General features: G+C 33.5%; 1 protein-coding gene across 6 annotated transcripts in view; it reads right to left on the bottom strand.

Moving 5' to 3' along the window:
* Positions 1–25579, bottom strand: part of LOC106134424 (fibroblast growth factor 22) — a 162397-nt gene that overhangs the window by 17619 nt on the left and 119199 nt on the right. For all 6 annotated transcript variants that reach the window (XM_060949841.1, XM_060949843.1, XM_060949840.1 and 3 more), the window contains one exon: positions 559–662. In XM_060949841.1, coding sequence (XP_060805824.1) covers positions 559–662 — 104 coding nt within the window. The remainder of the gene's footprint in view (positions 1–558; positions 663–25579) is intronic.

Below are 25579 nucleotides of genomic sequence, written 5' to 3'. Positions count from 1 at the left end.
TACTATTAATGTTATTGTTTTTGAGGCGACATGCCTACGCCACCCGTCACAACAATAAAAAAATAAAATCACGCGGCGCTATCAGTCAAAAACCAGCGAAAAACCTAAATCGCGCAAGAGGAATCCGAAGTTTATAAGCCTATTCCTTAGTCGCCTTTTACGACATTCACGTGAAAAATATGGTGAAGTTCTATTCTAAAGTGCCGGAAATCATACGGCAAGACCGACGACCAACGCTACTAGAAATAAAAAATGTGATCTAAATACATATTGTAAAAGAAAGTGAATGACTGACTGACTCCAACGCACAGCCTAAACCACTAGGTTTAGAGACTTGAAATTTGGCGTGTAGGTTCTTTATGTGGTCAAGGGGTTCACTAAGAAAGTATTCCCGAAATTTCCGCGGGGAATTCCCGTTCAAATGGTGATTCTAGTAAAATAATAAAATTAAGGAAAATGACCGACTGAGTGGTCCAGGGGTGCACTAAGAGAGGAAACGGGAAAAAATAAATATACAGAGTGGAGCCTCTAGTATAAGAAAAAAAGAGGTATACATACATGTGCGTACTGAAACCCGCAAGCATCCATGCAGAGGTAGAGGCAGGTGTACACCCCCTGGATCGTCAGGAGGCCGACCCTGTACGTCGCACGCTGAAGTATCGCTGCAACAAACAGACATACATACATGATGACGGATCATTACTACTTCATTAATATGTTACTTTATCTAACTCAAATTTTTAATTCAAATTCAAAATTTTAATTCAGATTCATAATTTTAATTCAAATTCAAAATTATTATTCATTATTATAGAATACTTCATATCGCTTAAAAATTGTCATATCTTTTGGTTTCACAACATTGTTTGACGTCAAATAAACTACTTAAAACTAAGTTTACTTTTGTCACATTTGATCAACTCTGAAATATTTTCTATTCCGTTCTGATCCCTGGTCTCTACTTAATGGTCGACCAGCCTGGAATAGAAATACATACATACATAAAATCACGCCTCTTTCCCGGAGGGGTAGGCAGAGACTTCCTCTTTCTTTCTTCCACTTGCCACGATCTCTGCATAATTCCTTCGCTTCATCCACATTCATGGAATAGAAATTCATTCTTAAAAAACGGTAACGGTATCAGATTTTGGGAATCAGTCCGGAATAACTCGGTTCGAATACCTACTTCTAGAAAATCTTTTTTTTTTAATTGTAAATTTTAGTGCCGTGTGGTTCCAGGCAGCAATGAAAAAAAGAATAAGACCACTTCATCTTGTTCCCATGGATGTCGTAAAAGGTGACAAAGGGAAAGGCTTATAAACTTGGCATTTTCCTTTTAAGTGATGGGCTAGCAACCTGTCACTGTTTGGATCTCAATTCTACCATTAAGCCAAACAGCTGAACGTGGCCTATCAGTCTTTTGAAGACTGTTGGCTGTCTTTTGAAGTCTGTCTACCCCGGAAGGGATAGAGACATGATTATATGTATGTAAATTTTAGTGCGTTTGACCACAATCTGCATGATAGTAATCGAGATGGGGTCTTAGGTGGGGCAAGCAAGCTTAAATAATGCTTTTTCAGTCTTGCCCTCAAAGTCCCTAAGTCGTAATTATCAGAGACATTTATAACGAGTTTCGGGGCAAAAAAGCCTATGTTAATAAAAAGTCTTGTCAATCTATAAATTTTAATCAAATCTAGTATGTACATGAGTTTATTCGAATCTCTTCTCGTCATATAATTGCGAATGTTTTAAAAAAAGGTGATGTTACCCGTAACACATGAGCAGATTTAAAAAGAGTAATTAACGCGGAGGAAGCGCGAGATCTGTAGCAAGTGGAAACCCATATGCTCTGCCAACCCCCGTGGTGAACGGTCGTACATACATACATACATATGGTCACGTCTATATCTCTTGCGGGGTAGACAGAGCCAACAGTCTTGAAAAGACTGAATGGCCACGTTCAGCTATTTGGCTTTATGATAGAAAAGAGATTCGAATAGTGACAGGTTGCTAGCCTATCGCCTAAAAAAGAATACCAAGTTTGTGAGCCTATCCCTTAGTCGCCTTTTACGACATCCATGGGAAAGAAATGGAGTAGTTCTATTATTTTTTGTATTGGTGCCGGGAACCACACGGCACTACAACGAACGTGAACGGTCGTTATGGTATATTTGTACATAATTCGGAAAATAATCATTGGTACATATTCTCTGTTCATCTCGCATTTCTTAAGTAGGTACCATAATGTTTTAATCACATACGATTTTTCTAAGTAGGAAAAGGTATTCGTCATAAAATACAATGAGCACTACTTTTACCTAATTTTTTACATAACTCCACTTATTTGCACTATACATGGCATTGGCACTATTATGCATACAAATAAGCTCATTTTCTCAGTAAACAAAATAAATATACTCTATCAGGAAGATTCACCATTTAGACCACAGAAATGGCTCAGTGACCATTATTGTAAAATATGGGGCGATTTACATAATTCCTGACGGCCGGAATCAGAGCTCCTTAGAATTAAGGGCTCGTAAATAGAACAGGGCAACTATTAGACACCTTTTGTTGACCATACCATAGAGTTAAATACACATAGAGTGTACACAAAATTTATTGTTAAAAATTTTAATTGCCGTGTGGTTCACGGCACCATTAGAAAAAAATAATAGGACCACTCCATCTCTTTCCCATGGATGTCGTAAAAGCCGACTAAGGGATAGGCTTATAAACTTGGGATTCTTCTTTAAGGCGATGGGCTAGCAATCTGTCACTATTTGAATCTCAATTCTATCATTAAGCCAAACAGCTGAGCGTGGCCTATCAGTCTTTTCAAGACTGGGTGGGTCTGTCTACCCCGCTAAGGATATAGACGTGACCATATGTATGTATGTTTAATTGAGAAGTAAGTTTATTTGTTTGTTTTCTCTGCACGTGCATCAACTGAACTATAGTTCTTGAAATTTTTTATATATATAATAATTAATTTATCCTGGTAAAAACTTTAGATCCCGTGAAATTTGCAAAAAATCTTCACTTATTCTTTTGTATTCGCGCGAGTGAAGTTGCGGATGAAAGTTAGTACAAATTATATATGGCATGTTTACGTGTTTTGTAATGTTACGGTCTTGATGTTATTTTAGTGTTAATGTTTTAGTATATTGTCCAAGGTAAGAATTTCAATAACTCGTATTATCCACGCTGACTATAAACGAATGGTTTAGTAAATGGAAATTAGGAACTCTTCTTCTTGCCTATTTTATCTATTTCAGCGTAGAATTTAAGTCAGTTTGTTTTTAACTTGTAGATTTATTATTTTTTACTTACTTTTTCTTTCACGGCTTAACCGCTGACACGATTTTAATAAAATTTTGTATAAATTTACTTTTTTCTGAAATTTTACGCGGGCGAAGGTGCGGATAAAATGTAGTCGCTCATAATATTAAAATTAAATGAATCACTATACTTTCTCATGGTCAGGGTTTCCCAGATAACGGCTTATTTATTATTGAATAAATTCGTGCGTATCTCAAAATCGGATTAGCAAAACGTGCGACGCAGAACTCGATAGATATCTTTATTGCTCCAGAAAAATGCGATTAGAGATTATAACTACATCAATATGGCACGCTTCTTTAATTTATATAAATAATGATTTATTTATTTCTTGTTCATTTAAATATCGTCTGCCTGGATGTATGCTGGGAAAGATGATTTTATACATACAATTATACGTTATTATATATTACTAGCTGTCCCGGCAAACGTTGTTTTGTTTTGCAGTTGTTTTCCTACTCTATATGCAAAATTTCATGAGAATCAGTCAAGCCGTTTCGGAGGAGTACGGGAACGAACATTGTGATACGAGAATTTTATATATAAGATACGTAAGGAATACTACAAAATAATTAAAGAAGCATCTAATTAAAACATACTTATATTTGGAGTATTATCTCATTCGGATGTGAATCTTAACGTGGATAATAAGACAAAAATACTGTTAAAGGATAGAAGAATTGGAGATGTGGTGCTGGAGAAGAAAGGAGACAATAATTTTGATGGAAAATATCATAAACGAAGATTCAGAAATGAGGCAGGACCTATCGGTCATTATGACATGACAAATTTTTCAATGCCGACGTCAGTAGAAGGAAAAAAATAATAGAAAAAGAGGAAGAGGAAGATCAGGAATAAAACATACATACATAAATCACGCCTCTTTCCTGGAGGGCTAGGCAGAGACCACATCTTTTCACTTGCCACGATCCCTCCATACTTCTTTCGCTTCATCCACATTCATAACTATCTTCATACAATAAAATATAATGAACAAATAATAGAAAAAATAAATGTACAAACATATTATCAAATAAAACATTTAACGGAGTAAAGAAATTAATAGAGGACGGTTTTCTTAATTGTACCGGCAAGAGTTAGCTCTTAAGAAGGCATGCAGTTACTCTTTAATCTGTGGCCTATATTACCTAAGCCATATCTCAGCCACCATTAGATGAAGAGGCGTGTATTAAGCTAATTATGAGATAAACTTCAGTTGGACTCGGACTACATTAGCAGTAAATAACATGGCGGAACGCTTACGGCGAACAAGCAGAATTATTTTGCTAACCAGATAATAACTCTTGCAGAATTCTGTAAACTCGTCTATGGTAATGATGGAGTCGCATCATAAACAAGGAAGACACGAAGAGGTTAAAATGTAGATAAATTTTAGATAGAAATTTAGATTAAAAGGATTTTTCTTTGTGATTATTTTAGAGGCGATGGGCCTGTCAACGGAGTAACTTATAAATATATATATATAATAAAAAAAATTCACTTATTTCGTCTTCTCTCTTTCTTTTGCACTTTACGACATTTTTGTTAAGTTCTTATAATAAGTTTAGGCTTAATGATATGATTGAGATTCAAATTGTGACTGGTTGGGATTCTTCTATCAGGTGACGGACTAGCAATAAGCCAAAGAGCTGAACCTATCAGTCGTTTCAATACTGATGTCTCTGTCTGCTCCGCACGGGATATGGACGTGATTATATAAATGTATCCCTTTCTCGCCATTTACGACATCCACGGAAAAGTGATGGAGTGGCCCTTTTCTTTTTCTAATGGTCGGCACCATTAGAAAAAGAAAAGGGCCACGCGGCATAACAACAGCAACATCAATCATCTAGATGTCTATTTATCATTGTTATGCCAGAATCTGTTCGTCTACTATTTAACACTTGATAGCTTGCAGTGCAATATAAGTACAGTCGGCGATATAAATGTTTTTACCTTTACATACATACATACAGGAATATAATCACGTTTATATCCCTTGCGGGGTAGACGGAGCCAACAGTCTTAAGAAAACAGATAGACCAAGTTCAGCTGTTTTCAATATTCAATAGACTTGGATATAGAGTCATCCTTTTTTCCATGGATATCGTAAAAGGCGACAAATCAAACAAAAACACGGAGCCAGGGGTGCGCGTTTAGAACATGATCCTGGATTGATCAAAGTCAAAGTCAAAGGTTTTTACGCGAAGCGTCTCCCATCTGACCTCCGCAACCTTTGCAGGGGAACCTTACTCATATCGGATCACGGTTACACATTCAGTTGCCGGAATGTGCAGGTTTCTTCACGATGTTTATACTTACCGTTTGAGCATCGGTTAACACTTAAACTAATGTACTTACATAACTCAGAAAATGGTATGGTATGGTTGTGTCATTGGTAGACGGGTCGACGTAGGATCTGAACTTGTGCTCCCATACGGATAACATGCGCATTTTAACCGAGCACCTTAACCGTTTTACCACCGAGGTTTTTGGATGCGACTGTACACGACATTGTCTCAAGTGCCGGCGCCCGCAGCGAAGTAGGCGCCGTCAAGACACCGCTGTGGTGACCACACGATTTCTTCATACCGATTTACCATACATACGTAGGTACATATATACATATATATATATATATTTCTTTATTTTCAGATAACTATGATCCATACACGTCAGGTCAAAAGTACCCGAAACCGCCGAGCTTGCATGAAGAGAGTTATGAATGTGGATGAAGCGAAGGAAATATGCAGAGATCGTGGCAAGTGGAAAGAGGTAGTCTCTGCCTACCCCTCCGGGAAAGAGGCGTGATTTTTATGTATGTATGTATGTATGATCCATAAAAATATTAGTACAAGAGACTTAAAATAATTATGTTAGTACTTACTCTAACTTAATATCTAACTTAAATTATTTGATACCTGCAAGAGAAATCAGGAGGACGACAAAACGATGAGTGGCAGCATTCCGTTGCATTCATCATCAACGTTGGAAAACAAATAATAATAGCCTTGTCTGTGCCCGCTGGAATTAAGATTCAAACAGTGACAGGTTGCTAGATCATAGCCTATGAAGAATCTCAAGTAAAAAATACGGTTGAATTAAGAACCTCCTCCGTTTTTGAAAGCGGTTAAAATCAATGAGAACAAGTAAAAATATTGATAGATAATAAGGTTATTTTTTGAGTGTATCCCAAGAATCCAGATAAGTGTTGCACCCTAGTCGATAAGTGCAGAGTATCGATATCTAGCGTTAATTCCCTTTAAAGAGCTGTGAATGACGCCGCTTGTGCAATTTGTCGATCTTGTAGTGAACGCTGCCAGCGTAACGACCCAACGATTGATATTTAGTGACGGGTTGGTATCGATGTTTTTATAAATAGGAAACGTTTTAAAAAAATATTTCGAATTAAATGTTGATGTTATTGTGAATAACTTATTATAATTGCAAACCCCGATTTAACTAGAAGTAATTTGGTTATGTTAATTTATAATAGAAGGGGAGACATTTTTTTATTTGAATAATTCGAAAAAGGATTTCCAGATTAGGTTTTACTTTTCTAAACAGATGAACACAATCGACTTACTAATCGACCTAAAAAGTGTATTAAATTGTAATAATAAAGGTTTATTCTACGACACATTCCATCGTAAGAAAATTTCTTTTCCACTATCTAATTTTCTGTCATTACTTTTAAAGAAGCGTGGATCAGTCAACCCTTACAAACTCACCCTTAGGCTTAAATCAGCAAATTGATTCCCATCGCCATAGGCCAGCACTAAGTACAGTGCAAAATAACACACATCGCACGAAGTTAAATGAAAATAAACGTACGATTTAATAGCAGAGGTCGTTCCCATCACTATCCCTGGTTTACCAAAATAAAGTAAAACGTATCCTTAACACTTTAAAGTTTAAATCTCTTTGAGTACATTAGAGGAATTCGATATCCCTTCAATGAATGGGCCGTCGTGAATAGAGTACTATTCAGATATTTGCTTTCGCTAAATCTACCGTTCTTGATTGAATTATTTCGTTAGAACTGACATCTGGCTAATTGCAATGATAGCATCTGATTGCTGCTCATGCCAGTGTCAGTTCAGTTGCAATATACAACTAAAGATAAATATAAAACTCGTTGTATATAACTAGTTATTGATTGACATCGTGTTCGTTAAGAAAATCAGTTATGTATAATGAAAGCATAATTAATTCTATTTAAGACTTGTAAAATCTTTCTCTTTTAAGCGCATTCTCAATTGAATAGAGATTGGCATTGAATTTAAAAGGTTTGATTTAAATTAAGTGATCAGTCGTCAGTTTAAAATCATCTTTTCTAGGAGTTCTTAATCATTTGTTCATTGTAGTTTAGACGTTTAGTCTTCTGCAAGTTTATAATTGAAAATATATAATGATTTTTTTGAAGAAGTAAATGTAATACTTATAGAACTGCTATACGCAGATGGGACGAAAGTTATAGTTTCTTATGTTTAAATTACTTAACAAGAGACGACAAAGAACACAGTTCCGATCTTCGATAAACACAATTAGAATACAATAAGCAATAGATCTGGGGTAGAAGCGTTTATCTTTCAAATCAAGGAATGGTTTGTTTGTTTGTAATATCTTTATTGCACAGAAATTTACACAGTTACAAGAAATAGTACATAGTTATAGAAGTATAACATAATAAGTATTATATATGGTTCTGAGTAAATGCTTGACAACAGGTGCAATACTCCTTTTGATAATGTGTATTGCATTATTTTAATTTATCCCAAAAAGTAAGTCCTGAAAATGTGAACTGTTGCATCCTGTTATAGGACTGTATTTTTTGGGCTAGCCTTTCAAATAACCATTGCTGTTTTTCAGAGACATTAAAAATATTTGTATCTGTTTAAAAATTTTAGTATGCTTAGTTTGTTACAAAATTATTAGCAACTTGCATAATAAACATTCAAGATTTTTCATAGCAGCTAAGCTTAATCACATCCACAACGTTTGAGATAAGCACATAAAAGAAAGTATAGAAAGTGTAAGTGAAAGATTAAGGTTTAAACAAATCAAACAGGTATTGAGAGTACTTCTACGAATGAGAAAATACACGTTAGAATCATCTAAATCAAGCGGCTCCAGAGAACAATTTAGTTATCAAAGTCTAGACATAAGCATCACATTTTTTACGTCAACCTTATCGTTAAGATAACAAGGTCAATGACTGATACTCATCTTCGAAATTATATTCTAAATTAAATGATCATCAAGTGATCAGCCCACCAATTTACCACGCCAAGTTTGCTTGACCTGCCTTAACTTGGTTTTCCTAGAATTGCATCAGGATTCATAGATGTTTCGTAGAATTAAATAAAATAAATATAAATAAATATATACGGGACAAATTACACTGATTGAGTTAGCCTCGAAGTAAGTTCGAAACTTGTGTTACGAGATACTAACTCAACGATACTATATTTTATAATAAATACTTATATAGATAAATATCCAAGACCCAACCGCCGAGCTTGTATGAAGAGAGTTATGAATGTGGACGAAGCGAAAGAAGTATGCAGAGATCGTGGCAAGTGGAAAGAGGTAGTCTCTGCCTACCCCTCCGGGAAAGAGGCGTGATTTTATGTATGTATGTATGTATGTATCCAAGACCCAGGCCAATCAGAAAAAGTTCTTTTCTCATCATGCCCTGGCCAGGATTCGAACCCGGGACCTCCGGTGTCACAGACAAGCGTACTACCGCTGAGCCACAGAGGCCGTCGCAATTAAATTGTAATAAATTACAGAATGTTATTTAGCTCTACTATATTCAAATTTTATCGGGGTTGGGGTTGAGTTGGGGATTACTCGTTCTATCCATTTAGTTTTTTTCTACTTCGTATGAGTAGCATTAAAATAAAGTCTTCTTTAACAAAACCAATATTTTGTTGTTATTGTAAATTTGTTCTGAATGAATCAGTACAAATTTACATAAGAACACATAGAAAATACCACTGAACAATGCCGTGTTCTGTATATCCACGTCATGTTCCATCTACATATTGTTCTTTATTACCCAAAGTATTACAAAATTATGTTCCAATTCTTTAATTTATTACTACTTAATCATCAATATTGTTAAGTGAACAATTATCTTAGCTACATCCGAAGCCGTGTGTGGTCTTCGCGTGACTGGACATAATTTTACTTACGCAACTGGTAAGCGCCATCTTGAAACAGTGGTTCATGACAGTTTTTATCTAGGTGTTAAGTGTAGTGTAAGTGGGGTTTATTAAGTGGGAAATGTAACTAGTACTCGGATCGAATTACTCTTCGACAGGTGCCAATTGAAGACGTAGTGAGTCAACGGAAATTTAAAAAGGACGTATTATCTAGAAGGGATTTAAATGGTACACAAAGAGTGCATCGAGGTTCATGGTATCTTTTAGGTTGTTTTTTTTTATAATAGACAATATTTTTACATTTATTACAAATTCGATGTTTATGTATAACATTATTATATGACAAAAGCCCCCTTTCTTCATTCAGAGCATTTCAATTTTAGATTTTACTTTTTAAATCCCATAATTTAAAAAAAATCAGTAGAACGAACGATGAACCATCATTACGCTTGATGTCAAAACTCATTCGGACTAGGGATTTCTGGCATCAATCTTTAAAACACATAATCTCGACATCCATAAACGTAATTCCAGAGACAAGGCATCGAAATTATGAGATAAACCCGACAGTATAAATAATAATTACGGAGAAAGTGGTGTCGACCACCGGCGGTTACACTCAAATATTTGGGAATTTCTTGTTTGTTTTCATTACGACAAGAACAAGTGTTTTATTAAGGTTGGACAAATTTTTATTTTTATTAGGGACATGCCTAGTTTGGCATACTTAAAGCTTGGGAAATGAATTTGTACCAAATTCCATACAGTCACATTACATGTTAAAATGAATATGAATTCGTTAACATTTTAGCAACATTTTCAATTCAACTACTTATGCCTTCAATGTGTTAAGACCCATTGAAAGTGAGGAATACTCTTTTTTACTTTTGTATTTTTGTTTCAATAAATAGGAAAAACAGTTAGAGATAGATTACATTTAGAGAATAAATTAAGATCAATTAATATTTTCAAGAAACAAATCAATATTGGTATCATTTTCACACTTGCCAAATTGTCAAAAAAAATAATTTAAATTGAAGAAAGACTTATTCGCTCCATTCTTCACTATCCTTCCACAGATAATAAACATGCTGTAGTGTTGTGACATAAAAATATCAACACCCGAATTGGTGTCATTCCATAATTGATTTATCGATTGCTGATTCAACTGTCAATTGGTGAGATCATATAAATTATTTGATACTGAAAGTTCTTTTCAAAACAAACTGTGCTATGCTACATAACATGATATGAGCTCGACAAATAATCTTAATGTACAGAATAACATTTTATTGATATATTTATAAAAAAAAACGTAAATAAAATACACGGATAAAATATTAAGGATTTGGATTTTAGATGTTTCTTTAACAATGATGACAGACATATGTAGCTCATATATTAGTTGATTGATCTTTAGACATTTTTAAAACAGCGCATTTGGCACCAGTCAGTCCTATTTAGGTACGTAATTAATCATTAAATCTTAACAAGAAATTTGACGACATGTTATTTGTAATATATCGACTAAATTGTTGTCACTTAATTTAGTCGCTTTAATGATTATTTATTATTACTGAATATGCTGAATTAAGTGTTAAGAACGGCAAAAACCTGCCTTACTTATTAGGGAGAATTTCGAAATTTCGTGAATATTTAGTCATAGAAAGAAGATGAACACAAAAAACATAGGTAGATAAAAAGATGTACTAAATGCGTTGTGAAAGTTGAACAACTACAAGATACTAAACGACTACTGTGCCTATTGTTTTACAGATTTTCTAGAAAGTGTCAAATATCTAAAAAAAATGTAAATACTCGTACTTGTTATGTTAAACACAAAAAATTCCCCAATATGAAAAAAAGGAGATAGTTTCTTATTTTATTTAAATATAAATCAAGGAAAAAACTAAGTATAGAACTTAAACTAAAGAGAAATTTGGTACAAGGGCACTACTTATTCCTAGAGATTTTTTTTTTCAGTAGGCCCACGAGTAAGTTTTTAGAAACTGATCAACGTTATATTGCTATATCAGACACTTGGCATAGGCATTGGTGAAAAACAAATAAAGTATTTGATAAAGAAGACAATAATATAAATAGTGATATGAATAATTCACACAACCATGGCGACTGAACATTCGTTTATTTTGGGCAATGCAAATTTGTTTTCTTTGACATTGTTAATACTCTTGTTAACAACGTGAATATATTTATCTTTAAATATGTTAAATTTGAAAACACTTTCGTTTGAAAAATTAACTGTTACTACGTGTATCTTGATAATATGAAATAGGCAATTGACACAGTTAGGCTTGTTGTAAAAATTATACCTATTCAGTTTTATTCCACACAAGTGTCTTATGATTCTTCAGTTCACATTCCAAAGGTCTTATTGTATTTATTTCAGTAAACATATAACATAGATATTATTTAATAAGATTATATTTCGGATTTTTTTTGGGTTATTTATTATCTAAAAAATTTCTATGCTTTAAAGCAATATCTGTGGTAAGTACTTGAATATTTTATTTTATTATTGCATTCATTTTCACTTTTTTATCGATTGCATAACATTTTGACTTAAAAATCGGCTATAATTACACCTCCTTGCCGGAGGGATAGGCAGATACCAAATCTTTGCCTTAAAAACATCTGACTTCTCTACTTGATCATCTTGGTATCAATAATTAGTCATCGAATCATACTAAAATTAATGCTTATCGTAATAATGCTATTAAGAACGTTCTGGCAAAGGGACATGTCAAGAGTACCCGAAACCACTGAGCTTGCATGAAGAGATTCATGAATGTGGATGAAACAAAAGAAGTATGCAGGTATCGTGGTAAGTGTAAAGATCTAAAGAATCAGAAAGAAGAAAAGATGGAAGTAGTCTCTGCCTGCCTAAGGCGTGATTTTACGTATGTATGTTTAATAATATACACTCAGATTTAATAAGTCTATTTGCGTTACAAATAACATCACGAGATCTATTCTACGCCTGTGAGATCACCCTTGTATTCCTATTGCCAGATTGTTCCCGTGATTGTCGTAAATCCTAGCTAATTACATAAATTTGACAGTTAAGACAACGTAGTGATTATCTATTTGGTTAAGACTAAAACTGAACAAGTATTTTCGTAGTATGTTTCAAAGTCTTCTACTACTTCCGTATTTTTATTTTTCAATTTAATTAATAAGTCTAAGTACCGTATTTCTAAACCGTTTTCCATCTGGTTTTTAGCGACGGAATATATAGTGAGTGCCAGCAGCTCTTTATCTTGCACAGTTAAAAAAAACTATCAAAGGAATGTCTCATATACTTTATTCGAAACAGGTTGAAATTTTGAATTATGTTAATGAAATATTACAACAACCGTACAAACATTTCCATTGATAACCTTAATGTGTTTGAAACAACCAATCAAAATGAAGAACATCAGAATCTTCTAAACTGTCAGTACATTCACCATATCTCTAATAATTAGCACGTGAATTGCGACCGTAGTTCCGAGGCCAACGTACGGCCTTGTTCGTCGATTTTTCGCGTGACGTCTAGCACTACGTGCGCAGGCGCACGTCTCGCGCCGCATTGTGTAGTGACGAATTTGTAACGATTACTAGTATAGTTAGAGAATCCGCCCGCGTAAAAAAATGATTTCCCGGTAGCGTGGGAATTCCAAAGATTCGTTTTTGGTGTTCAAGAATCAGGAAGCAAACATTCTACATGACAAATATCAGCTTCATACGCACGTTGTCTGTTAGTCATATACACACATAAAATCACGCCACTCTGCCTGAGGGATAGGCAGAGACTACATCTTTCCATTTGCAATGATCTCTGGAAACTTCTTTCGCTTCCCCACATTCATAACTCTCTTTATGCAAGCTCCGACGGTTTCGGGCACTCTTGATCTGACTTTTTCTCTTCTTCTCTCTTGTATATTGTCTTAGTAAACCTGCTTTCAATTATCCTTTAAATATCTTTTCAGTTTTAGTAGTTTTTACTGAAATGATAACAATCATAAGTGAATTATGACATTAATTTAATTTTTTTTATAAGGGATATTCATTTTGTAGATTTTATTATGATTAATAAGTATTTTATACTTAAAATCCAATTAGTTACAAACTAATCATTTATAAAGCAAATTTGACCCGAACTTTTTAATTTTAGCGAAGTAAAGTAAGAGTTTTTCCTCTAAATCTTTCCCTGCGCATCACTTCCTTAGGAATTTGCTACCATGAAAATAATAATCCGCGAAAACATGCCAAATAAAAATAATCACTTGTTACCATTCGTACTCGTAGTTTCTTTCATAAAAATGTTTAATTAGCTAGAATAATTAAATTATTTGTTAATGGCAAATTAGTGACGAAATTTTCAAATGGAGCACACGATGTTTCCATTGACAGTTCAATGTACGCAATAAAACAAAATTTTATGACTAGGAAACAGATAATGCATGTTATGTTTTATTAACGAAACTATTTTCATAAGTTTACGACACATTGTTATTATAATTGTTGAGATAAAATAACTATTTTCATATAACACGCATATATATTTAAAAAATACGTAAATTAAAAAACCTTTTTTTATACACGAGTCAAAGAAAAGAAAAATTATTTGGCGCTGTTATAAAGAAAATCAATCAAAGAATTCATAACCTTAATGCTGTATACAATTTTAATATTCGAAAAATGAAAACTAAGCTTTGTAGAAAGTTTTTAAAAATATGCATATGTGTTCTAAATAATGTGAATTTTTATGTAATTATAATATTTATTAAATGTGACATGTACCATTAAAGCAACCATAAAGTTGACAAAATTTAGATTATTACAATTTCTAAACTATACACATAGCAAATCTACCTAATTAAAATAAATAAATTACGAGTAGATACGAGGAATTTAAAATGGCCAACTATTTCTATGAATTAATTTGAGGAACACTTGGGATCTTTAAGGGTAAAGAGAATTAGAATTTGTGTGGAACTAGGGAGTTACACACAAATTCTAATAGGCTAATTAATATCTAGTAAATAAATTAAATGCATCTAATTAATTGTAGAAAGCTGCAATTGTAAACAAAATATTAAGAAAGAAATTGCAGACACTCATGCTCAGGATTGAATCGGAACTAGTTAAGAAAAAAACTTGCAACAAAACTCTCATTATCCCGCAATGTTTATCTTTAATATTAAATTCACTACATTTAAAGCTAGTTTTGCAATAAGCGGATAAAAGTTAAAATGTGTGAGAGTGACGTCACCAATGACTTTCAACGTAGTTCCTTGGCGCACGCATAGCCATTCTTATTTATGATGATTTTATTATTAAATCGTAAGAATAGCTGAGTTTTACGCATATATCTTTATGGATCCATAAACAGACTCTGTAAGGTCGTTGAACTAAAAGATGTTCAGATGTTGGAATTGGATAGAGATGTATGTAGGTCGATAGCACTTCGTAATTTTATTTAATCTATTCTGATTAAATGGTTAAAGAAAAGAGGGGTTCAATTGGTCAATGTAATCAGAAGACGTAAATACAAATAAACTCGTCTTTATGCCTTACGTGGTAGACAGAGCGAACGGTCTTGAAGGGACTGTCACGTTCATCTGTGGTCAGAATGCGACATACATAAGCCATATATATGCACATACGTCAAAATTAAAAAAAGGCTCAATTTTGACACAAGTATGGTGCGCGCGACACCGTTTTTATAGTGCGAAAAACTATCGCCTTCTCGCTTTTTATTATGACGTGAAACGGTACAGGTGCAGGTTTTAAGGATTGAAGTGGATCCTTCAGGCGTAGTAGAAATATTAAATCTCATTTAACCTAGAAAATCTTTTCACAATGAAAGTAAGCTTTCGTTAAAAGCTTCCATACTTAAAACTAATTTCCCAAGATAATTAGACCGAATTCGTGCCTCACTTTGCGACACATTAAAAGGCCTTATCTTAGAAAGCGACTAAAATGTTGAATAATGTCTATTGTTTTGTAATTCAGTCGTGATATTCAGAGCCGTAACTAAATACCACCTGTCTATGCCTGGCACGATGCAGTTCTATATGTGTTGGCGAAATTAAGTGATGCAATTAGCAATGTTGTACAAAATTGATTATACTTTATAGAATTTATAATAAGATATGCATGTCATCATATAGCAAAAAGCGTCTCTAGTATAGTCTTTGAACGTGAGTGGTCAATCGGTTTGTTTATTAGACTCAATTTTTATAGGCAAGCATAGTGTATAAGTACCTTTGAACGAGTATGTATGCCGACTGTCAAGGAAAAAAAGGTCAACACATTGAGTAGATATAGGACACTCATATGTTTTTCTATATCTGCGAGGTGATAGAGAAAGTGAGGGAAGATTAAGATATGCTTCATCAACGTTCTTCAATAAATTCCGCTGTAAAATTGACAAAATCCTCTTTTACCCGAAGGAAGTTCCAAAACTTATATCCACTTGTCACGATCCCTGAATACTTCTTTGCTTCATCCGGATTTACCTTCTTCATCTTGGAGTAAGTCCCGGTTACATCGTCACCACTCTGGATAAGAGCCCAGGGTGCGCCTTTACGATTATGCTCCAGGATTGGTGGAGTCAGATTTTTACACAAATCTACTTCCATCTGACCTCTGCAACCTTTGCAGGGGAACTTAGCTCATATTCAACATGTTCACAAATTGATTTACCTGAATGTGCAGGTTTCCACGATGTTTTCCCTCACCGTAAGAGCATCTTTTAGTACTCAAACTCATACAAGAGTCATTGGTACATGGCTGATGGCTGAGGTAGGATTTGAACCGGTGCCCATATGCATTACTTGCGCATTTTAGCGGGGCACCCTAGCTATTCAACCAATGAGCTCATAATCATCCAGATTTATCAAGTAATTATAATCATCGTGTATACGGCATTAATAGAAGTAAGAGTGATTTTTACATATTGACGTATTTATTTCTTTATCAGCCTTAGTTGACACGTTAGGTCATCTGAACTGACAAAACATTATTTTCTTAACTCCGAATTAGATAACCTGTATAACTGTTTATATCTATATAATGTATTTCGTATAATCTGTCCGCTAAAAGATAAATTTGAATGCTTCAATTACATACATTTAATATGATTATCGTAATTCAATTAAGCAGATTTAGGAACATTGCGAAATGTCAACTTGAACTTTGCCATTTACTGCCATTTGAGATACATTGTTTTGCTGATTAATTTATTAATTAAGACAATCTTTTTGAGATGCGTAAGTAGTTATGGAAGCATTTTTGTCAGATACCTACATACATACACGTTCGGCTTTTTGTCTTATTGATAGAATTGAGATTCAAATAGTAACTGGTTGCTAGCCCATCGCCTAAAAAAGGAATCTTAAGTTTATAAGCCATTCCCTTAGTCGCCTTTAACGACATCTATGGTAATGAGCCAGAGTGGTCCTATTCCTTTTTTTATTTGTGCCGGGAACCACACGGCACAAAAGATATATTCCAAAAAATTTTAATACTTTCTATGAATTTTGTTAACAATCTCAAGAATTCTGTTCATCATTATTGGACGCTTCCTACACCCCCGCACTGAGTTAAATTTGTGGCATTTTTATCGTCTTGTCCCAACAATTTAATTAAGACTTTAAAAGTACCGATACCCGAGAAAGTATTAGAGCAACCGTATTAATAGGTCTTAAACATAACCATTTAGATACAACAACTAATGTAGTTAAGTAATAGCCGTCGTAAGTTTTACAGAATTTGTCTTTTATCAAAATGTGAGGTTGTTATTTAACTTTCTTATAGCGTTTTATTATTATTTCCGGTAGAGGGAAATCGGACAATTTCATCTATTTCGGACAATGTTGTAAGAAGCGACTATAAAAAAACTTCACTTAAAATCTATATTATCATGTTTTATGTGTTTATTATGTGAAACTAGGATATAGGTAAAGTTCACTTGCGAAGGTTGTGGAGGTCAGAATTTGTAAGCTTCGCGTGTAATAATATCTCATCCAATCCAGAGTCATAGATTAGGCACATTAGAACAGCACATTGATCACCACTCCATAATGGTGAGTACGAAAGCAGAACTAATGTTGGGAGGATGGATGTGTAGATTCCGGCTTTGAAATCGATGATTTTTTAGGACTATTAGACATATACGAAAACAGAGTTTTAAGTCTAGTGTACACTGACTTAAAGCTTATGTGACCAATAATGTGATGTGTATGTCTGTATATATATATATATAAGTGTCATGTCTTAAACCCTAACGGGGCAGACAGAGCATATATAAAAAGAAGTTTATACAGTGGATTAGGTGAAATTTTAGGTGGATATCAAATAAACATCTTTAACGCTCTAAAATAATTTTTGCGAATAATAAAAAATATCTCAACAGAAAATTTAATAACACAATTCGCTCCCTTTCATCGTATCAATCAAACAAAGGGCCCCCGGTCTCCAATTACTGCCCGGTTGACAGTTGTCTGACAGGTCTGTCAAAGTTACGGATTAATTTGACAGGCGACCCCACGCGCGGTGACAGCCGCTGTCAAAATGACATTACACGCTCGCGCGATCCCTAATTGGGCGATTTTAAGCATTTTGATAGTTATCTTTCTTTTGAGGTAGAAACTTTTATTCAATTATTAAGTATAAGTTTCTAAGCTCTATTCATCGTGTTTCTCTTGGAAGGGAGATACATACGCGTACGATTTAGGAGTGGGAATTAAACGGACCGCGCGACTTGAAACTTGAGAGACAACTTGAGCGAAGATTTAAATGAAAAAAAAATATTTTTAAATCAAGCAGTAATAGTTTTAAAGACACAGATAGGATCCAATATTAAGGAAGAAATTATAATATTTCAATAATTGCGCGTTGTCATAAATACGGCTCAGGCAAGCTGAACATTTTTATTACGAACATTACCTTGTAACTACTAATCTAAATAATACGTTTTGCATTTATTGGCCAGCGTCACGAGATCGTGTCGTCTTGAACGACGAACTTGTAAATTTTAATGTGATATGTAAATAAATATAATATGATTTCTTTATTGTTATGAAGCATAATAAAAGGGATGCTTAGTTCTTATAGCAAGTTCGAAACATCTTGTGAAAATATAAATATAGAAGGAGTATGATGAGAACTAGATGTTTAAGTCAGGAACAAAGTTCTTTAAATTCCTGTCCTTCGTACGGAAACGGAAAAATAATAATAGAAATAATAATTTAAAATGAACTCAAATTAAAACCAAAGCTAAAAACTACTTATAAAAAAGAAAAAAAAAGATGATCACAAATTAAAATTTAATTTACAAATTGTACAGTCCCTGCATAGCATCAACAACAACTAACAGCAGCACTTAAAATTAATCTATTGTGGCGTTTAGTAAAACGTAAATAATTTTATAAAACGAATTATATTTTATCAATAACATTTATGAATTTTTCTAATTAAAAGCATCACATTAAAATTCTTAATTTAGGACAGTAATCTACCTCGTAAAATTTTTATAACTTATTGACACGAACAAAATATGGAACTACTGATATTTTTTTTAAGGTTAAGTATCATTTCCGGGACTGTTTCGTTCATTCATCATACATTTTTGGCCGATACCATAATTGTCATGTCATGTAGAGCAATTATGTAGAAGTGGAAAAAACAGCTTAAAATTTTTAAACTTTGACACTTTTTAAGTAAGTATTTTTCAGAGAAAGTCCAATAGAAATGTCCCAATTTTCCAGTTTATATTGTTTTAATAGGTTAGTAAATATTCAAAATTTATAGAACAACGGACAGTGTTAGTTGCCTGTTAAAGAAAATTAAAATAAAGAGATTTGAAAATTTTGCCAAGTCTGAGATAAAAATCACTATCTTAAGTGAAAAGTACTATTTTTTTTACACATACTAAGTGCATAATTCTCAAAATAACTCATACGAAATAATGTCTTCAACTTTTAATCCAATTTCATGGACAATACTCACTCGTATTGCTAGAATTATCCTTTAAATATTATAAATGGTCAGGACACGCTTAGTCCTCGTAATAACCTGTATTATTAATGTCATTATCTCTCACACCCTGGTGATAGGGTTTTACACGGGATGTTTCAATTATAGGTCAAGCGTGAACCGTTTTATAAGTGAGGGTTTCGTATGTAATAATCCCATTCGAGATTCCGTTCCTGTAGGAATTTCGAGAAATCTAGTCTTAGTAGGTTCACACGGCTCATATAAGTTGTCATCGACAGAGTGAGGTGGGTTGATCGCATCTTTATTTACATTTGCTTAATTTAATTAAGCGTATAAAGAAATTATCTGCTAAAATAATGATCAAGATTAATCTTTGACGAGATGCAGCTTTCGGGGGCAAAATATAATATTAAGTAAAAAATGTAATATAAAATTAATATTAGATGAAAGACCGTTTGATTTTTCTAAAGATTAAAAGTGTTTTTTTTTTGTATGTTAATTAAATAAGACTTGATTGCATCAACATAAAGAAATATAAAAGCATAGAAGGTCAATCAGCTACTATTAGCTCTCCAGACTATTCTTAAGCGATTAACACTCATTCATTTCAAATTTCTCTAACGAACCCTAACTGCATTTTATCGTCACATTATCTATATAATAGCTGCCGGTGTGACTTCATAAATTGGTCGTATCATCGGGCGCATCATAATAAATTTACATTTTTAGATACATATTTTATTATGCGGTTATTTATAGACGTCGCTCCTTTCTATGTTATCAGATTTGTACTATTATTGGTTTGAACTCGTCACCCTTTATATGGATGATATAAAAATATTTTTATTGATGTTTTGAAATTGTCTCGATTGCAATAGAAGGAAGAAATAAGGTAACTATGTGTGATTGTGAAATGTTTATCAGAAAGGAAATTTCCAGTTACGTGTTGGTTTGTTATTCGAGTCAAAATATCATGAAAAAAAAAAACATAGGCAGAAGAAAAAATAAAATTAACAATATTTTAATGATTATTTTGTAATTAATAGCCTGGCTCCTATATAATAATCGTAAATTATACCTAAAAAGCTAACTATCAACCCAAATTATGTTTTAATTGTGTACACATCAAATAGCGCCAAACGTTAATCGATTCATCGTTTAATAAGTTTTATTGAATTCCATGTAAATCATAGTATTACATTCATGAACTCTTTTCCGAAGGGTAGTGTAGACAAACCTTTTCAATAGCCGCGATCCCTGCCTGCATACTTCTTTCGCTTCATCCAAATTCATACTCTCTTCATGCAAGCTCGTCAGTTTAGGGTAGGTACTCTTGAACATTTCTAAATTGTTTAATTTAATTATTTAAAATATTTAATTATACGAAATGCAAGTACATTTAACACAATAGCTAGATGTATTATCGACTAGTCAATCATTACATTTAAAAGAACACTTCATTACGGTGTTCTAATTGCATAATCATGCAAGCGAAAACTCGATAGCTAGTGAACGAAAAAACGATAACTAGCAAACGATAATAAAGCAATAAAGTCGATAAATAGAGCAATAACAATAAGCCCTTTGAACTCGGTAGCAGTTAAATTATCTACGAAGCGTTTCGCCCACTCTCATTCCCATTCAGTGTGTGTGCTGCGACCAAAAGTTTTGATACTTGGCTTGTATGCAAGAAGACCATATTATTTAAAGCCAAAGGTCAGGTCAAGAGGATGCGGTTGAAGCGAAAAATGTTTGCAGGCATCGTTGTGAAAGATGTTGTCTCTGCCTAAAAGAAAAGAGATGTGACTTTTAGTAACTTTGTTTATATTTTAAGTATATATATGTTATTTTATACTTTATTCACGAATTTTGCTTCTATATAAACGTAGTTAATGTTATTTTTAAAGGGTAAATTTCATCAAAATCGAGCCAGAAGTTTGCTCTCAGCATCAGAGCAGGTTGACTCATTACAAACAATAACACATATCTAGAAATATAATTCTTCACATATACAGAACTACGCCTCTGACCCAGACGAAAGGGCAGATCAGTATCTATCCTGTTTCCACTAACCACGTTCCCTGCAAATTATTTATATATCCAATAAATAAATTTAATTTAATTTAAAAAATAATAATAAATCAATAAAAAACAGAATACACTGTCCTGCCTAACTAGAATAACTGTGACCTAAAACTAAAATATATACAATTAAATTTATATACAGAGAGAGAACCATTAGTACTTGTATCAATGCCAAAGTGTAGTGTATTTTCAATTTGTATTTAATCGCCTGTCAAAAGCACCATAAACAATTGTTGTTAAACCATATACGGCGAGTCTCAACCACACCTTAGATACTGCGCATTCTGTTTCAGGAGAAAGTTACTACTGCAGGAACTAGTAAATAAGAAGGTAGGTACTATTACTTACTTACAAATGAAATATAGTTGAGTTTTGTAAGTTTATATTAAAAATTATCATTGTATCAAGTTTTTGCTTAGAGTATTTGTACGTTATTTAAAAATAATGAGTTTTGAATTTAAGATATATTTATCTTAAATTCAAAACTCATTATTTTTAATGAAAATGCGAAATTTTAAAGGCGTCTGATTAAATTTTCAGCAATAAGTATAAAATGTAATTGTTACGATTCAGAAGAGGGTATTGTAGAATGTGGGATCAAGAGAAACACAAATGGAAAACATATTTTAGATAAATACTTTGTTTGAGTAAAATGTAGACAATCATTAGATTAATGTAAAAAAATATGTGTAAAAATTGTTCAAGAGTTATAATGGCAGAGGGTGCAACTGAACACACATAGTCGAGAGGGAGAAGAGTCAGTAATCGTCAAGTATCAAAACATATCGGTCACACAACACACCTCGAGTGCCTGTGCGCACCCCTGCGCGTGCGCCAGTATGGACGTGCTAAATCATACAATTTGCAACTTAATGCGGATGCTCAACATGCTTGTTGCTTTTTAATTAATAGCATCATTCTTTTACAATCTGTAACATGCTTTATTCTTTAAGATCACATCAAGTTTGTACTGTTTTTATTATGTAAAATAATGGGACTTTAATTCATTCATACTGTATTTTATAAGGCACAAATATTTGAAAGAGGTAAATGTCAAGTAATGAGATGTATAAAGATATACCTAAGTAAAATATTGGGCTCGCCACTTTCTCGAAGATTTCTTTTCATAGGCAACGGTACTACTGGACTTGTGATCCCGGATTAGCTCTCTAATCAGGTTAAATGAAAAATGAACTTTAACATACATACATATAGTCACGTCTATATCCCTTGCGGGGTAGACAGAGCCAATAGTCTTGAAAAGACTGATAAACGTTGGCCACGTTCATCTTTTTTGCTTAATAATAGAATTGAGTTTCAAATATTGACACATAACTAGCCCATCGCCTAAAAGAAAATTCCAATTTTATAAGCCTATTCCTTAGTCGCATTTTACGATATCCATGGGAACGAGATGGAGTGGTTCTATTCTTTTTTTTATTGGTGCCGGGAACCGCACGGCATTCGCACATGTACTTTAATTCATTAACATTTTTAAATTAATTTTATTGTAAGTTCCACAGATTCAGATTATTAATATATGTGTGTGGTAAGTTCTGTGTGACAACGAATCACACAAACAATAAATATAAATATAGGACTCTCTGGTATAATATGAATGGTTAACTTGGTTAAAGTGAAAATAATCAAGATTACATTGAGATCACTGCAAACTAATAGAGTCATTAGCGAACTTCCCTTGAGGGCGTTTTATAACGTGGCCCAAAATGGGTTCTTAAGCAGATTTACATTGTCTTAACACATAAACTGTTTTAAATTATCTTTACCTTAATGTAAATACAAATATCAATTAAACGAACAATTCAAAATATGTTTGTTTGGAAACACAACAAAATCTTCTAATTGCCTGATGAGTTTGGTTAAACTTCATCATTTAATATATGGGACAAATGAGATGACATTGTTTATTGTATTCAACAAAAAATAAATATCGACATAGGAATTACTAAACGTCGGGTCCCATAAATTTTAATGGAATATAATTAATTAAATGAAGATTTTGTTTTACCTTAAGAAAATTGTGCAAAACGACAATTTTTCCAAAAGAACGTTGGGAAATCTTAAAATTTTACTCTCTAAACTTTTAGGCACGCAAAAGGACATAAAAACATCGAGAGCATCTTACATTTTGCTCGACTTAAACGGGCCAGGTTGTAAATAACTATTGAAACATGCATATAAATCCTCACTTTGTCGGTCAGACAGACATTGTAGGCTTGCCTGCTTGTTAGTTGTACATAACCCATATACGTTAATTGTGATGCTTGAATAATTGCAATGAATGCGCGTACATTGAAGACTATTCACGGTTTTTGTTTTACAAGTGACTGTAACATAACGTGCCGTGTGGTTCCCGGTAGTAATGGAAAAAAGAATAGGCCCACTCTATATCTTTCTCATGGGCTTAGTAAAAGGTGATTAAGGGATAGGCTTATAAACTTGGGATTCTTTAAGGCGATGGGCTGGCACCCTGCCACTAATTGAATCTCAATTCTATCATTAAGCCATAAAGTTATATTTCTTTGGTAGTTAAAGTAAGTAATACAATACTAATACATACAAATAAATCACGCCTCTTTCTCGGAGGGGTAGACAGAGACTATATCTTTCCAGTTGCCGCGATCCCTGCATACATACTTCTTTAGTTTCATCCACATTGTACTAGTAATAAGTCGTAGTAATACATAGTTCTAATCTATAATGTGCGTTCCACGCTACTTTTAAATCGGTAACCAAGCCCAAATTAGTTATTCCGACCTGCTATTTACAATACGATACAATAACAATCGATTCTCGGTAGCGATTTCTAATCGATAACAAACTAACGTGAGGCTAAATCCGACTAGCCAATTATTTAGGTTACATACTCACTTTCTAACTAATTCAGTGCGGTGGTCGGAGAATGAGGAAGTTTTCTCACTAAAACACATGTTTTAAACATACATATATGTATATTCTTCTTCTTAAATTTAAGAGTTAATTCTTGTCGGTGGAGTTAAGCGGAGCGTCCTTCATTCATGTTTTTTCTTTGCTATTTTTTTATTGGCATATTGTAACGTTTACTTTTAAATACATACATATTTATTCTTCTTTCAGGCGAAAGGCTAGCATCCTATCACTATTTGAATCTCAATTCTATCATTAAGCTAAACAGCTGAACAGTCTTTTTAAGACTGTTAACTCTGTCTACCCCGCATGGGATATAGACGTAATGATATGTAGGTAAATATACACAAACCCTACATGTAGTTCCTTTAAATAGATCGTTACTCGCCCGTCGCCGCGGGCCCGACCTAATGGGCTGTCTAGATCCTTTCCGTATGCCATATATGGTTATTCTAATAAAGATGTTATAGGATGTGCCGACTGACTGGATTATGATCTATGGCGGTTTAAGGTCTGTGGGAGTCTTATTTGTATTGTAACATCAATACTTATATTATAAAGCAGATGAGTCTAGTAACCTACTGGTCCGAATTGAAAAATTCTTTTTCGTTGAATAAACCATTTATCGAGGAAGGCTTTAGGCTATATGACATCACGCTGCAACCATAAGGAGCAAAGAAATAATGGAAAATGTAAAAAAAAATGGGGAATATTAGAGGGCTTCGTTGATGCCCAAAATAACTATTCCAGGCGGACGAAGACGCAAGTTCAAATTCAAAGAAAATGACTGCCTGTGGTATTTGCCGTGTTGCTATATATGTTAGCAACTAAAATGTATTTTTATTTAATGGGTAATTTTATATTATACTTACAAGTGAAGAAAGTATAAAAGTCACGAGTTCGAATTCCACCTCGGCCATGTACAATGACTATTTTCGAAGTTACGTACTTTAGTTTAAATACTAACCGATGCTCTTACGGTGAGAGAAAACATCGTGAGGAAACCAGCACATTCCGTGCACTGGATATGTAACCATGATCGTTCTAATACGGATTTACTTGAAAAG

This window comes from Amyelois transitella, chromosome 20 (genome assembly GCF_032362555.1).
Source record: "Amyelois transitella isolate CPQ chromosome 20, ilAmyTran1.1, whole genome shotgun sequence".
Classification (NCBI taxonomy): Eukaryota; Metazoa; Arthropoda; class Insecta; order Lepidoptera; family Pyralidae; genus Amyelois; species Amyelois transitella.
Note: the sequence above shows the minus strand (reverse complement) of the source record. Positions and strands in the feature narration are given on the sequence as shown.